This window comes from Crotalus tigris, unplaced genomic scaffold (genome assembly GCF_016545835.1).
Source record: "Crotalus tigris isolate CLP2741 ecotype Arizona unplaced genomic scaffold, ASM1654583v1 scf7180000024386.1433019, whole genome shotgun sequence".
NCBI classification, from domain to species: Eukaryota; Metazoa; Chordata; class Lepidosauria; order Squamata; family Viperidae; genus Crotalus; species Crotalus tigris.
The window spans coordinates 211,607-227,944 of NW_024100556.1; the positions used below are offsets into that span (position 1 = coordinate 211,607).

The 16,338-nt window shown below is 36.7% G+C and overlaps 1 protein-coding gene across 1 annotated transcript; it reads right to left on the reverse strand.

The window, feature by feature from the left end:
* Positions 1–2,757: 2,757 nt before the first annotated feature.
* LOC120301579 lies at positions 2,758–14,979 on the reverse strand. Its single transcript, XM_039328992.1, has 9 exons — positions 14,897–14,979; positions 14,051–14,134; positions 12,439–12,498; positions 10,156–10,215; positions 9,721–9,786; positions 8,540–8,608; positions 7,795–7,845; positions 6,020–6,182; positions 2,758–3,045 (listed from the first exon to the last, which is right to left on the reverse strand). Exons 1-9 carry the CDS (start codon positions 14,955–14,957, stop codon positions 2,892–2,894), a joined length of 768 nt encoding a protein of 255 aa, XP_039184926.1. The 5' UTR covers positions 14,958–14,979; the 3' UTR covers positions 2,758–2,891.
* Between the last annotated feature and the right edge of the window lie 1,359 nt (positions 14,980–16,338).

Here is a 16,338-nt window from a genome sequence, read left to right on the forward strand (position 1 = left end):
GGTTTCCCTTTGTGAGAGGGACCTCAGAGTCCTAGTGGACAATCACTTAAATATGAGCGAGCAGTGTGCTGCAGCTGCCAAAAAAGCCAACAGTGCTAGGCTGCATTAACAGAGGGATAGAATCAAGATCACGTGAAATATTAATACCATTCTACAATGACTTGGTAAGGCCACACTTGGAATACTGCATCCAGTTTTGGTCACCATGATGTAAAAAAGATGTTGAGACTCTAGAAAGAGTACAGAGAAGAGCAACAAAGATGATTAGGGGACTGGAGGCTAAAACATATAAGGAACGGTTGCTTGGATTGGGTATGTCTAGTTTAATGAAGAGAAGGACGAGGGGGGACATGATAGCAGTGTTCCAATATCTCAGGGGCTGCCACAAAGAAGAGGGAGTCAAGCTAATTTCCAAGGCGCTTGAAGGCAGAACAAGAAGCAACGGATACAAACTAATCAAGGAGAGAAGCAATCTAGAACTAAGGAGAAACTTCCTGACAGTTAGAACAATTAACCAGTGGAACAACCTGCCTCCAGAAGCGGTGAATGCTCCAACACTGGAAGTTTTTAAGAAGAAACTGGACAGCCATTTGTTCGAAATGGTATAGGGTTACCTGCCTGAGCAGGGGGTTGGACTCGATGACCTCTAAGGTCCCTTCCAACTTTATTATTATTATGGATCATCACACAGTCAGCCAGATGTTCAGACTGGATTTGGCATTTTGTCTACCTATCGAGTCCTTACCCAGGACCTGGGATAGGCAGATGTGCATTACAGGTATCGTCACAGGATGGAAGCAGTTCCTAGTAAGGCCGCCTTTTGCAATTGACTAATAGCAAGGTAGTGTCTCACTGGGGGTTTATTATTATTATTATTATTATTATTATTATTATTATTATGGGTCATTGCACAGTCAGCCAGATGTTCAGACTGGATTTGGCATTTTGTCTACCTATCGAGTCCTTACCAAGGGTCTGGGATAGGCATATGTGGATGTTTGATGGTATTACAGATATCTTCGCAAGATGGAAGCAGTTCCTAGTAAGGCCGCCTTTTGCAATTGACTAATGGCAAATTTGTCAATGCCAATGGTGTTCAAGTGGTGCTCCAGTTGTTTTGGGATTGCACCCCAGGCACCTATTACTATTGGTACTACCCTTGCTTTCTTTTTCCACAGTCTTTCTATTTCTATTTGTAGGTTTTTGTATTTTGTTATCTTCTTCAGTTCTTTCTCGTCTATTCTGCTGTCTCCAGGCACTGTCATGTCCACTATCCAGACTTTTTTATCTTATCTATTATGTCTTATCTATTATTATTATTATTATTATTATTATTATTATTATTATTATTATTATAATATAAACTGAATTATCCTCATCTGTATGTGCTTCAGAAAATGTCAGCCAGGTAGATGTTGGCTGGGCTCAGAAACTAATCAAGATTGAGTCTGGTCAAAACTCGGTAAGGGACCAGCTGAGATATGCAACTCTTGGAAGTCAAAAACAGCTATGAAGAAAGCAGCGGTAAGCCATTTCTGTAACAGTCAAGAAAATACCACGGAAGTAGTTTTCTTAAAAGGAAAACTGCAATATTGGCTTTTCCAAGAAAACTGGAAACAAGATATATTAAGCAGAAAGAAATATAGTATTATATACCACAGACAGCAATGGTGGTTGAGCAGAATTTCTCATTCCTCTGGAAATCACCATTAATTTGTCTCCTGAGTGAAGCAGAATATCACCTGAACTTCCATAAAAGTTGATTAGTATTGCAAGGGCCTTATTTAATCCTCAAACTGCCTTCTAAAAAGAGATAGGGAATTAAGACATGTATGATAAGGCAACACTGGGACAGTCTAATCAACATGGCAGCTGCAACCATGCAATCAAATCTCTGCCTCGTTTTTTAATATGTGAGAGAAGTCTGTAGGGCAGAGGTCTTCAAACTTGGCCCTTTTATGACTTGTGGACTTCAACTCCCAGAATTCCTCAGCCAGCTTGCCTGGCTGAGGAATTCTGGGAGTTGAAGTCCACAAGTCATAAAATGGCCAAGTTTGAAGACCCCTGCTGTAGGGTAAAAGAGAAGAACACCCCAGGTGGACTGATTAAAGCATATCAGAAAGTTTAACTTTATAAATGGCAGCTTTTGTTCTTTAAAGGGGAGCTTTTAAAGAAGGAGGTCCATCAGTCAGATCAATTCAGCTCCCCTCCAGGTCCATAAGAAGAGCAGAGATAACATACTTTGGAAATATAAAATGGGCATTTATGAACAAATCCGTGTATTTGCCCCATCTCTGCTTCAGTGGGGCAGATTAAGGAAAAGATCTGAAATCCAAGGTAGTGTACGTGATCTTAGTTGGCCTCAAAAGTTAAGCTGGCGCCTTGTTAGAGATAACTCAATTTATTCAATTTTTTTGTAGGAGGACTTGAAAGGAAAAAAATTTTTAAAACACAATATTCAGCAAAATGACTTCAAATATCCAGAAAAAAACAAACACAGCAGTAATCCTGATTACCTACAAAATGCTTTTTATTGTTTCAAACTTATATTGTGTTGTTCAGTTGTTTTATATTGTTTTAACTGTTTTGTAAGCAGCCCAGTCATATGTATGAGATGGTCAGCTAGATAAATAGAAAGAATAAATAAAAAGTACCCCCCAAAAATAGAATAAAAATCATATACGTTTATTAGAATTACAACAATTGCTTAAAAGTTGAATTACACCATTATTTAAACAAAGCTCTATTATTTTACATTATATATAAAAGAACAAAAAGTATTGAAATTCTTTAAATTTAAAACAAAGAGTTATAGATATATAGCTATATAGATAAGTACTGCTTCTGCTGTTTGTTACTTCTTTTAAGTAGATTCAGCTGTTTTTTTTAGACTAATGGTGTGGTCTGTTTTCATGTTTGTCTTGCGAGGCCTCCGAGTCATCTGAAAATGATGATACTTCATCCACAATATTCACAATAGCATTGAAGGATGTTATTTCAAGTTCCTCTGTTTGTGTATATCTGGTCTGACCTGGTGTCTGGTCTCTAGGATTGTAGAATGGTATTTAGTTACAGTTAAGTACTAAAGTACTTAAGTGCAGTTAATTTATCACATGTTTTAATGCCATTAATCATAAAATACCTTGCTATGTATCTTACTATATGACATTTTTAAAAGCCACCAGGTACTTGCATATACACATGCTCTTCTTAGTTGCGCCTACAGCAAAGGCCCAAATTGTTAAAAAAAAAAAACAGGAAAGTGAGCAAAACCACTTCTTAGGTCCATTATATCCCATTTCTGTATTCCAGTGTTTCTCAATTTTGGCGTCTTTAAGATGAGTGGATTTCAACTCCCAAAATTAATCAGTCAGCCTTGAGAGGAATTCTTGCTGACTGGAGAATTCGGAGACTTCACCTTATCTTAAAGTTGCAAGGTTGAGAAACATTGCTATATTCAGTGGTTTCTTGGTTTCCCCCCCCCCAATCCTTTATGTTTTATGTTTATGTATTTATTGTGATGATTAGGGGACTGGAGGCTAAAACATATAAGGAACGGTTGCGAGAATTGGGTATGTCTAGTTTAACGAAGAGAAGGACAAGGGGGGACATGATAGCAGTATTCCAATATCTCAGGGGCTGCCATAAAGAAGAGGGAATTAAGCTATTTTCCAAAGCACCTGAAGGCAGGACAAGAAGCAACGGGTGGAAACTAATCAAGGAGAGAAGCAACCTAGAACTAAGGAGAAACTTCCTGACAGTGAGAACAATTAATCAGTGGAACAGCTTGCCTCCAGAAGCAGTAAATGCTCCAACACTGGAAGTTTTTAAGAAGAGACTGGACAGCCACTTGTCCGAAATGGTGTAGGGTTTCCTGCCCGAGCAGGGGGTTGGACTAGATGACCTCCAAGGTCCCTTCCAACTTTACTACTATTACTATTACTATTACAAGTATACAAAAATATCAAATTTCACCAAATTCCATTCCACACCAATGACAACAGTAAACTTTCTTAACCATCCATTAATGCACCAAGGAAAATTAATAATGGGCCCTGCCAAGCAAAAAGCTTTCCAAAACAACTAGGTCTAAGTAGCTTTCCAAAATGCCAGCTTACCTGAGCACTGTTCCAAAGGGAGATGGGTAGAAATACAAAGATCACACACTTGTGCCATTTCTAGTACACTTTTTCCTAATGTAGTATAGTACCTAATACAGTACAGTATTTTTTTCCTAATAATATGGCTTCCTTGCAAGCCACTTCCCTTGATAGCTTCAGTTCTATACGTTGGTTTCCCAAATACAAGCCCCAGGTTTACTGAAATGACACCTGTGTAAATACCCTTTGACTTTCACACATTCAGGCAGAAAGTCAATTGTACTCATAGTCATTTGAATATAAATCTACTTCTCAGGTGATCCAGGAGTACAGATAGTTCTTGACTTGTGACCACAATTGAGACTGGAATTTCCATTGCTAAGTGATGCAATCTTAAAATGAGATGTCCCGTGATCGCATCGCTTAGCAACCACAATTGTAGCACTCCCATCTGCTGTCATAACTCCAGATGCATGGATCATTGAGGAGAAGGAATCCCAGATAAGGAACGCAGGGAGTGGGAATGCACAGGCTGTGTAAGCTGTACATGAGTTGGGGATTGCGGCCACGTGCCACAAACCCAGAGAGGCTGGGAAAAGAATACATTACAACTCTGGAGCTTCTTGGTGCACTATGATTGGGGCTGCAAGAAAGCTTCTGAGCTACAATGCAAAGCCTCAGCCACCCTAGCCTGGTCTCGCAGACAGGGCAGTCTGCCCCAGTCCAGCCCCTCTGCCTACCTAACTGACCTTCACTGTTCTCTTCTGCTGCTGCTGAGACACGCCTGGCCTCACACTACTCTATACAAAGCAATTCCTGGTCGTGCCACACCTTCTTCCCAAGGCTATTTGTGCCCTTCTCTAAATAGCACGTGACATTCATTCTCCAAGTAGTGCATTCCATTCTCACGATACTTCAAAAGACCCTCAGAAAACTTCTGATCTCCCAAGAATGAGCACACTGTTTGGAGAAGGCATGGTGACAAGACAATATTACAGCAAAAGGCTGCAAAGTCAGATGGCCCTGTTCAGATTCCTAGTCATTTTACCACACTTTCTTTCAAGGTCTCTAATTTGATTTTTATTGTCCCATGTTTTCCATTCTGAATCTCCAAACCATTAACAGACCCAAGTCAGACATTATTTGCCTTTAAAGACATTTCTCTTTCTACAGATCTGGAAGTTGCTTTGAATTTGCTAACAAATTCTTTCCACCCAAATCTTATGCCACCCAAGATCAGCATTTGGTTTTTCAATCGATCAACAATATTTGCAACTGCTGCAGTCAAACTGCTCCAAATCCAGGCAGTGGGCAACAAAGAAACAGTCAATATAAGAATATCCATCATCATCAAGACTTGCTGAGAGAAAGGTTTTAAGACCCTTAGAGAAGGAAGGCAGTATCTCATAATGTTATTATGTGGGACCTACAAGAGTCTGGAATGGCCCTGATTATTATATGCCATCCAGCAAGATAGGTTACATGCTGGTGGCACAGTGGTTAGAATGCAGATTTGCAGGCTAACTCTGCCAACTGCCAGCAATTCAATTTTCACCAGCTCAAGGTTGACTCAGCTTTCCATCGTTCTGAGGCCAGTAAAATGAGGACCCAGATTGTTGGGGGCAATATGCTGACTCTATAAACTGCTTAGAGAGGGCTGTAAAGCACTGTGGAGCAGTATTAAGTGCTCTTGCTCTTGCTATGCTTAGATCTCGTCAGCTGTTTTTAAGGTCACCTCATTATTGCTGTTGTCCTGTATTTGTACCTTTGGAAACTTGCTAAATCCTTCCTCCATTACGTGAACAATGGCATATCTGACTCTACTACAATATTTACAGACTATAGATAGTGCTACACAAGAATGCATAGTTGGAAAACAATTTATCCCTTCAGAAGAGATACATGACAGGTAAACCTACCTCTTTTCTTTGGTACATTCATATATTCCAAAGGCAGAACACCCAAGAAGAATTAATGAAACAAGTAATGTAATAACAGAGATGGGAAGCAGTATCTTTTCCTCAATTCTTTTTTTCTGATGTCCTTGGCCACTTTTCCCAATCTCATGTATTCTGTCTGAAACTTAAGCATAATGGAGGTTGGGGAAGATGAAAAATGTTATTAAATAGTCAAGTGGACTCATTCCACTCATTAATTCATTGCATGAATTAATTACATGCTCTCTTTATTTGTAAAAAATAAAAATAAACTAATCACAATTGTAAAACTAACAATCCAGGCTAGTCCCCCCCCCCATATGCTGGTTTTGTGTCTATAGAAGAGGATGAGAAGGAATGCAATGTGGAAATACTGAAATACTTACCCCCCTTTCATAGCCTGAAATTAGAACTACCAGAACAATTTTACCATTTCTTATGTTTTATCTGTTAGCACGGCTTAGTAACCCTGTGTCTATGTGTATGTGTGTGAGTGCTTGCATGAAAAAAAAAAAGGCAAAAATCTCTCCTAGCATATATGTTTGTGTCAGTACACTGCATATGCCTCTTGGTGAGATTAGAAATTCTAGCTAGCACAGAATTTTTGAATGGTCTAAGATAAAAGCTGAGTTTTAATTTTATTAGTAGCATACTAGCTCAAATGTGCAAAAACAGACCAGTATTGTTATTATTGTTAGCCACAAATGCTGCATGACACAGATATGACCAAAACTGAGGTACAGTTGGGGCTGATGAAGTGGTTAATTTGACTGTGTTGTTGCTGCCGTGGAGTAAGGTGGAGTTTCTATGGGCTTTTATTATATGATAGATTTTGTAAAAAAAATAAATAAATGTGAAGTTCTGGATGGGGAGGAACAGATTTTGATTCAATCCTGGGAAGATGGAGTGGCTGTGGGTTTTGCCCACCCATAGAATTTGGGGATATTTCCTCTCTGACTCTGGATGTCAATTTGAGGGCCCTCATGGCTCTCATTCTATCTGCCTTTGCACAGCTTCATAGTTTCTGGGCTAGGAAGCCATGTTCACGGACATTCATGCCTCAGTTCCAGTTTGGATTACTGCAATGTGGTTTACATGGAGCTGCCCTTGAAGACCACAGAGAAGCTACAACAGGTCCAGAATGCAATGTTGCACACAATGCTGGATGCTTCTAAATTTACCCAGATTACACCTCTGTTGTGCTGATAGTAAAATTTGAATTAGAACTAAATGAGAATGAGAAATAGATTATAAAATGAACTCTTAGATGTTAAAATCATTCTATGAATTGATTGTGAAAATTGCTATTTTTCATGTCATTTTTTTATGAGGCAGTGCTGTCCTAATTGTGGGAGTATTAATATACCTTGAGTGTCAACCAAAATGAAATGTATCTCGAGAAAAGTACAATTTGGGAATAATTTATAAAGCTGGATACCCAACTTTATAAAATGTGTGCAAAAATACATTTTTATTCCTCTCAGAGGTACTTTTAGGCATATGGATAGGGTTGTGGAAATTGTCCTTCTGATGCCTAAAAAAATCTGCCGAGAATGCCGAGGATTTTGAACAATTCTTAATGCTTCACAAACAGTGCTGATTTTTGACAGTTTAGTTCAGATTCCTTAGGATTTGATATTTCTTTTCTAGCAGTAAATATGGGTTTTACAGATTATATAATCTTTCTGGCAAATAATTATACATGTAGTTAGATTCAAATGACACTGAGTTTTAACTATGTTAAATCGTGTTCTTACGTGGTATTGGTTGAAAAAACAAGTTTTGAGGAAGATCCTGATCCCGTAATCCTGTAACAAATGTAAATAAGGAATCCGATTAAAATACCCAGAACGATGCATGTTTATTTTCTAAAAAAAAAGGTAAATTAGCTTTATTTTGGATTATTTCTTAGCTGCGCAATACTTCTGTTCTTTCTGGTCGCATTTTTTATTTATATTTATGAGACAACTCAAAAGGCATACTTGTAACTCACTAACATCTACGGATGAGGTTTACATTTTGGGTCCTTTATATTTGTTGGCAGGTTTAAAAGGGAAAAACATGCAGAACCTTAATGCATGTATTTTGCATCTTTTTCCTACAATATATATATGCACACCCAAACACAATTTGCAATTTGTTCGGTTGTACAATTTCAGAGACTCCCAGGCCCATGGATAGAAATTGTCCACTCCTGGTATCTCTAAGCATAGCCTACATAAACTGCAGTACTGTAAAACATTCTTTAGGCATCATCCACATTAAGAATGTAGCTAATTCAAACAAACTATGAGTGTCTTATTGAAAACAAACTCAGATACTAAATCCATGTCTTATTCCGTATGGCGCTTTTCCTCAAATGTTACCCGAATGCCTTGACTCTGAAATATCTTTGCTCCTCCAAAAAAGGCAGTCCAGTTGAGAAAATAATGGTGGAAGTGCTAGTAACAAAAGTTGTCATTAGATCTACAACAAGCTTCACACATCTTCACAAAATTGTACCTTCTATTGGGAGGTCCATAGGTGGCTCGTCTGTATTCACTGTACGATAATGAGGGCCAAATACATCTTCTAAAGTTCAAAACAAAAAGATCAAAACAAGCCTTTAGAAGGAAAGGTGCTGCATGTAAGTTAGTTGGAAAGAAAGTTAAGCTACGTTTTGTGATAGGTTTGGTTGTATCAGCTTCATCTTCCTTCCTTCCTTCCTTCCTTCCTTCCTTCCTTCCTTCCTTCCTTCCTTCCTTCCTTCCTTCCTTCCTTCCTTCCTCCCTCCCTCCCTCTCTCCCTCCCTCCCTCCCTCCCTCTATTATCCCTTGGAACAGTTAATTATTTAAAACTTCACAGGAAGAACCATTCTACCAAGAATGTCCCAGTACTCAGTAGGACCATTAGGACTGATCATACATATTCTAGTTTTGTTTAGATGGTTAAGTTCTTAGCACATGCACTGAGCACCTTTTATTTCAGTTTTGGAAAGGATCTTTGGTTAAATCACAAATATGAATGATAAACATTTCATCAGCTACACTACGGTATATAAAGAATTAAATAGAAAAAGGTTTTGTGGAAAACCAACAAAAATATCCTTTATTCAGGCTTCTCCATGTCAACTTCACAGATGCCTGTGTTATTGTAAAACTAAAGTCACTGAACATCCTTTTGGTCTTTTTTTATTTTGTTTTGTCTTTCTTTAATATGTATATGCATATGTGTGTGTATGTATACGTGCATATATATGTGTGTGTGTGTGTGTATGTGTGTGTGTGTCTATATGTATATATGTGTGTGTGTCTGTATGTATATATGTGTGTGTGTGTCTATATGTATATATGTGTGTCTATATGTATATATATGTATATATGTGTGTGTGTCTATATGTATATGTGTGTATACACACACACACACACACACACACACACACACACACATAAAAACTGAAAGGAGTGCAAACATTCTAATAGCCCAGAAGTGGAAAAGCATTTGTATAGTAATTTTCTGGTTTGTTTTTTAAAGGAAGCAATATAATCCATTCTGAAAGGTCAGGACTTTTTCAATAGATCATTGTTCTGCATAAGTATAGTGACTATTTTTTTTATTATTCTTATTGATAGATTCAAGGAGCCTAACCTAGCATTTCAATAAGATTACTTTGCAGAACATCATGTCCCCTTAGAAAATCTTACCTTCTGAAGAGTATTCTGTGGTTTGTATCTTTTGGGATTGGCCCACACCAAACAACTTCACTGACACTGCAAGACAACATGGATTTCTTTAGTAAAACTCAATCTACGTACAGCTTTTATATCAACCCATTTGATATTTTAAACTCTTTGAACTGACACTCAAACTTTATAGACTTACAGCACTTGCAATATTCAAATACCACAATATTTGTTAGACCTCAGATAGTACTTTAATTGTACCAGATTTGATAAAATTGTGATTCGGCCCTCCTTGTATTTAAAATTCTAATTGTATTTGTCATTTTTTTCAACCATAGCTCCTAATTATATATAATGAATGCCAGTTTCCAATTGTTAAATTATCTAAATATTTCCATTGTTGACTATTTTAGATTTAGTAAAAAATGGATCTGGTAGCCTCTTAGTAAATCTTACCTTTTGAAATGGGATACTCAGTTTGGGTTTCTGGGGATTGTTTGATTCCAGGTTCATCCACTGCAAGGTAACATAAGTTTCTTTAGTTCCTAGTCTGCTTATAGCTTATCTATCAACCCACTTGTTACTTTAAACTTTTTGAACTGATGCTCAAATTTTATAGACTTACAGCACTTGTAATATTCAGATACCACAATATTTGTTATAAGGAGAATTCCATTATAAATGCCATTGATTTCCTTATGTACAGCTAATATAAAGATCTAAGAAGGATAAGAAGAATTATGAAGTTGAAAAAGATAAGATTGAATTTTGTCTTTACAGTATTGCTGCTAAGATATTCCAAACTTTTGTGGAAAATGGAAAGAGGGCAAACAACTTAAGGACTGTATGATGAAATAGGCAAAATATTTGGAATATAAGAATATAACTGGAGAAATGGGAGAGTATATGGAAGAAAGAGTTGAAATTTACATTGAATTATATTCTTATATAATTAGTTATATAATTATAATTATAATCTTATAATTATACAGTAACATGTAGTCACTAGATATAATCCATCCTAAGGAACGGTTGCTGGAATTGGGTATGTCTAGTTTAACGAAGAGAAGGACGAGGGGGGACATGATAGCAGTGTTCCAATATCTCAGTGGCTGCCACAAAGAAGAGGGAGTCAAGCTATTTTCCAAGGCGCCTGAAGGCAGGACAAGAAACAACAGGTGGAAACTAACCAAAGAGAGCAGCAATCTAGAACTAAGGAAAAACTTCCGGACAGTTAGAACAATTAACCAGTGGAACAACCTGCCTCCAGAAGCGGTGAATGCTCCAACACTGGAAGTTTTTAAGAAGAAACTGGACAGCCATTTGTTCGAAATGGTATAAGGTTACCTGCCTGAGCAGGGGGTTGGACTAGATGACCTCCAAGGTCCCTTCCAATTTTATCATCATCATCATCATCATCATTATTATTATTATTATTATTATCCTATAAAGTCAAAACAAGAATTTTATATAGATAATTTTTATAAAACGATGTATTGTTGGTATATGATACTAGATAAATTGTCAAAAATGTGTACAGAAATTTCAAAAATTTCTTGGAAATGCAGTCAAACTGAGGGATTTTTAAAAAATCTTTGATGGACATACAACAAAGCTATAAAGTATGTATTTTGATGCTGAGAATTTTAAAAGTAAATGTACAATTGAAAGCAAGGCTTTTCTTTTCGATTTGATGGAAACATCTTATGATGCAACTTTGTTTATATGCTAAGGGCAGCAAGTTTCTTATGTAGTCAAAGGTGGGAGGGCTTACAAATATCTACAATGAAAGAATGGCTGTGGAACTTGGGTTTGGCCAGTCTAAAGAAAAGAAGAAATAGGGGAGACATGATAGCAGTATTCCAGTATCTGAGCGTCTACCACAAAGAAGAGGAGGTCACGTTATTCTCCGAAGCACCAGAGGGAAGGATGAGAAATAATGGTTGGAAGCTGATCAAAGAGAGAAGCAACCTGGAATTAAGGAGAAACTTCCTGACAGTGAGGACAATCAACCAGTAGAACAGCTTATTCCCAGAAATTGTGGGCGCTCCATCGCTGGAAGTTTTTAAAAAGAGACTGGACAATCACCTGTCTGAGATGGTATAGGTCCTCCTGCTTGAGCAGGGGGCTGGACTAGAAGACCTCCAAGGTCCCTTCCAGCTTCTATTCTATTCTGTTCTGTTCTGTTCTATTCTATTCTAGAATGTATGGTGAAGCTGGTGAAATTGGCAGAAATGGTGAAATTAACAATCTTAACAAATTATACTTCTACTCGGGTATCACTTCTGGATTTTTTGAGAGAAACTGAAACAAATGAAAAGCTGATTTTGGGGTTTAGCATATGGAAATAATGGAGACAACTGTTAACTTTAGAGTAAGAGTTTAATATTTTTAAAATCTATATCTGTACCAAAGGTGTTGGAAATCATTCTTTTTCTTTTTTACGTAATACTAGATAGATGCTCTTATTAAGCAACCCCACCAGAGATTTCTCTCTAATGTCAAATTCTAATCTTTTTTCCCCACTAATTTAAAAAGGTTCTAGAGATCTTTCCAAAAACTGAAAAACTAATCAGCCGTAGGAAACATTCTGATGTCTACAGGAAGGACATTCTGGTTTTGTTGCTGGAGAAGTACTTCTAAAAGTTTCCATGTACTTTGGCATTACGTCTACCTACCCTGTTACAATGGCTTTTGTTGTATGATTTGTGAATCTGATAGTCCCTCAGTAAACCTTACCTTTTAAAATGGGGTACTCGGTTTGTGTCTCTGTAGGTTGTTTGATGCCAAGCTCATCCACTGCAAGATAATATATGTTTCTTTAGTATACCTATAGCTTATTTAATAAAATACAACAAAGAGAAAAATATAAAACAATGGCAAAAGGGGAAAAAATGGAAAAGAAAAACAAACATAGAACAATAAGAAAAATGTATATATAAGGTCTTCTCATTCTCTCTCTCTCTCTCTCTCTCTCTCTCTCTCTCTCTCTCTCTCTCTCTCTGTGTGTGTGTGTGTGTGTGTGAGATCATCATCATTTTAACCATTGTCTTTCCACTGCAGGATGAAAGCCTCTTCCATATGTTTCCAACCAATATGGTCCTGAGCTTTCTTTTGGCAAGTGGTCTGCAATATGTGCTGATGTTGTTGATCCATCTTGCTTTAGGTCTCTTGCTTTTTATCAAATGGGATCCATTCTGCTTTGGTCCACCTGCCATAAGTTCTTCTTGCTATGGGATCAGCCCATTTCCATTTCAATTATTTTATTCTCTTCATGATATACTTTCATTGGTTCTCTAATCTATGGGCATGTCTTTCTATTTTGTCTACTAATGCCAAGCATGTATCTTTCCATGGCTCTTTGTGCCACTCATAGCTTTTGCATTGATTGTGAGGTTAGTGTCCGTGTTTCACTGGCATATGTTAAGAGCAGGTGGCTCACACCAATTCAAATTTTTTCTTTTCCGGGATAGGAGGAGGTTGTTCTTGAAAATTATGTTTAGCTTGCCAAATGCCTACTAACCACACTCAATTTCCTTTATTGTATCACCTTCCATTGAGATCCTTTGGCCAAGGAATATTATTAATGGTCTACTCCATCTAGTTCTTCTTCAGATATATTTTTCTTGCTTTCTTTGGTGAATTTATTAAATATAACCTGGCTCTTTTTCAGCTTTAGTTTTAAGCCAAATGGTTCTCCTGCTTTGTGTAGCTCTTGTATGTGTCTTTGTAACTCTTCTGGGTCTTGTGAGAAGAGAACATAATCATCTGCAAATCAGATGTTGTATATATATTTATGTGTGTGTATATATGTGTGTGTGTATGTGTGCCTTGACCATATTTCATTATAATTGTCCATGTATTGTATAAACTATGTCTTTTAAACAGCTCAATCATATATTGATATAACATCAGGCGCTCAATAAATTAAAGAATAGAGGGCCAACAGAGGAACAATAGTTCTTAGGCCCAGTACCCAACTTCTGGCTTATCTCATTCCTCTCTAAGAGTTACCTGCAGTTTCCCCCAAAAAACCATCCAAAAATAAACCAAAAATAAATAAATAAATAAATAAACAAATTCCCACAAAAATATCTTCTATTTAAAGAAGAAGGTTTGAGGACTCAGTTGTTTGCTCTCTGCTACAAGTAGTACTGTATCTCTCCATCAGAAATATCTCTCCATCAGAAAGTTGTTGGCTAGAGAAACCTAAGAAAATGATATTGGAAAGGTCAACTTCTCTATCCTGGTAAGGGAACTCCATTCCAAACAGTAAAAACTATGGTTTATAGAGTTGATGGGGAGCTAGATGATTAAATCAAATAGGCTATGCAATGAAAGAACAACTTACAATAATCTCGCAAGATCTTCAAGCTTTGTTTGAGCTTCCGGGTATCCTTATTTTCTTTTACTGCTGAATTCTTTAATGGAATTTCTAAAGAAAGGAAGGAAGGAAAGAAATTCACCAAGACATACTAAGGGAGAGCTGAGCGAGAACAATGGAAGGTATAATTATTTAATATTTTGTACCTTTTTTATGATGTAAGTCACCCAGAGTCACTTGACAATGAGATGGGTGGCATATATATTAATTAAATATATATAAAGGTACTGATACTGAGATTGATGAATAGTCTAGATTTAGAGTATGAATGAATAGCAGCACTGGAGGATGCTAAGCTCTACACTCAGCTAAATAGTGTTGCAGGTCCAATCCACGATTATACTTGCTGTATTTTTGAGCATATATTTCTTAGGAGAGTAGGTGGAAGTCCCTCTTGCTTGCTTGCTTTTTTGTGTAACTCTTTTGTGATCAAGTCCTACTTTAATGAGTCTAAAAAGCCAGGGCGGTCAAAGAGAAAAATCGTTGAAAAGTATAAAATGTCTTCCTCAGATGTATACTTCAAAAACACATTTTTTAGCCATTGTAGTCATGGCTAAAGGGCTGAACTAGAATAAGGGAAACCTAGGTTGAACTCTACCCTGAGCCATGGAAGCTCATTCATTTGAGACCATTAATTTATTCTCAGTTCAGCCTACGCTAAAAATTATTATAGAGAAAAATTGCAAAATGGAAAATATATACCATTATAAGACTTTTGGAGGAAAATCACAATATAAATCTAGCAGATAAAAATTATTATTTCAGAATAAATTTATATCCTAACGAAGACAGATAGATTTCATAGATCTATACCTTTAGCAACTGCTCCTAGACATACTAGAAAATATAAAATCATGTGAAATGAGGGATCCATGGTTAATACCAAAAGTACCCAACTTCACAAGAAACTGAGTGAGTTTTACTGTATTCCCCCCTCCCCCAGAGCCTTTTGTGTCACTTTCTATGACATCACTATAGTTCCAGAGTCACAATGAACCAAGCGGAGGTTCGTTGTGGAGGAATGAAAGTCTGGTCATTTGTTCATCTAATTTTAAATATTTTATTCTTTTGGTTACCAATGGACCTATTTTTAAAACAACCCCAAGTTAACATAGCTTGGGTCTTTAAAGTGAGTGTGTAAATGCCTAACTATGTAATATATAAGATTTAATTCTGAAAGAGTGTTTTGTATAAGCAACATAATCAGAATATATCTTTAGATTTGTGTTTTCATTATTCTTACTGTTCATTGTTAAATTGTCAAAACTGATTACCATAATGATGCTACTTATATTTTGTTTTCCAGCAAAGATTGGTTTATGAGGCTACACAAAATTCTTCCAATTTAGTTAGGGCTTGTATACAGTCTTCTGATACAAGACATGGATTACTATATTTGGTAACTCTGAAACCAACTCAGAGATTTTCATGTGGGTCTAAAGATTTAATTACAAATGCATACTATTTTTAATTAAACCTGAGAAATAAGCCTTTTTTCATTTGTCATGCTGTTACAGTTTGCAGGCAATACAAATGTTTGACACTCCAAAATAAAAGATGCAAAGTAATAACATTTCCAGAATTGGAGACAAAATAGGGGGGAAACTTATTTAAAAGGATGGCAATAAAAGCCAGTGATAATGTGGGAAGAGACTCCACTATAATCCATGGGCCATTATTTGTAATATTTTTAATACCAGAAGTCATTTTTCTTTACTGTATTATGCTGCTTAGATAACATGACAAATAGAGTGTGGATTTAAAACTTTCCTTTAAAATCTTCCATAGTTTTAATTTTCCTGTATTTAAATAATACTATTGGACATATTTACTAACTTTAACTACAGTACATATTAGAATGAAAATGATCTCAATTGTTATCACAGTGAACTCAAGTGTTAGTATTTAAAACTTCCACAAGAAGGTCCATCCTACCAAGAATGGCCCATTACAATAGGATCATTACGGTAGGACCGGCCAGAATTAATCAAACAACCTATTACTCTTCCTACATTTCATTTTATCTACATTTGTTTCTCATTTGATAACAGTTTTTAAGACTGGAGGCAACATTAGATTCAATAGCATATATAATAAACAAATGGATGTAACTAAATAACCATCCAGATATTGAGGGGAGGGGCACATATACAGTAGTTCAAGAACCTCAGTATAGCATACACACTTATGCTACAAAATTGTGAGCCATAAAGGTGTGGCTCACAGCAACAGTGGTAACCATATAAAAAATTATC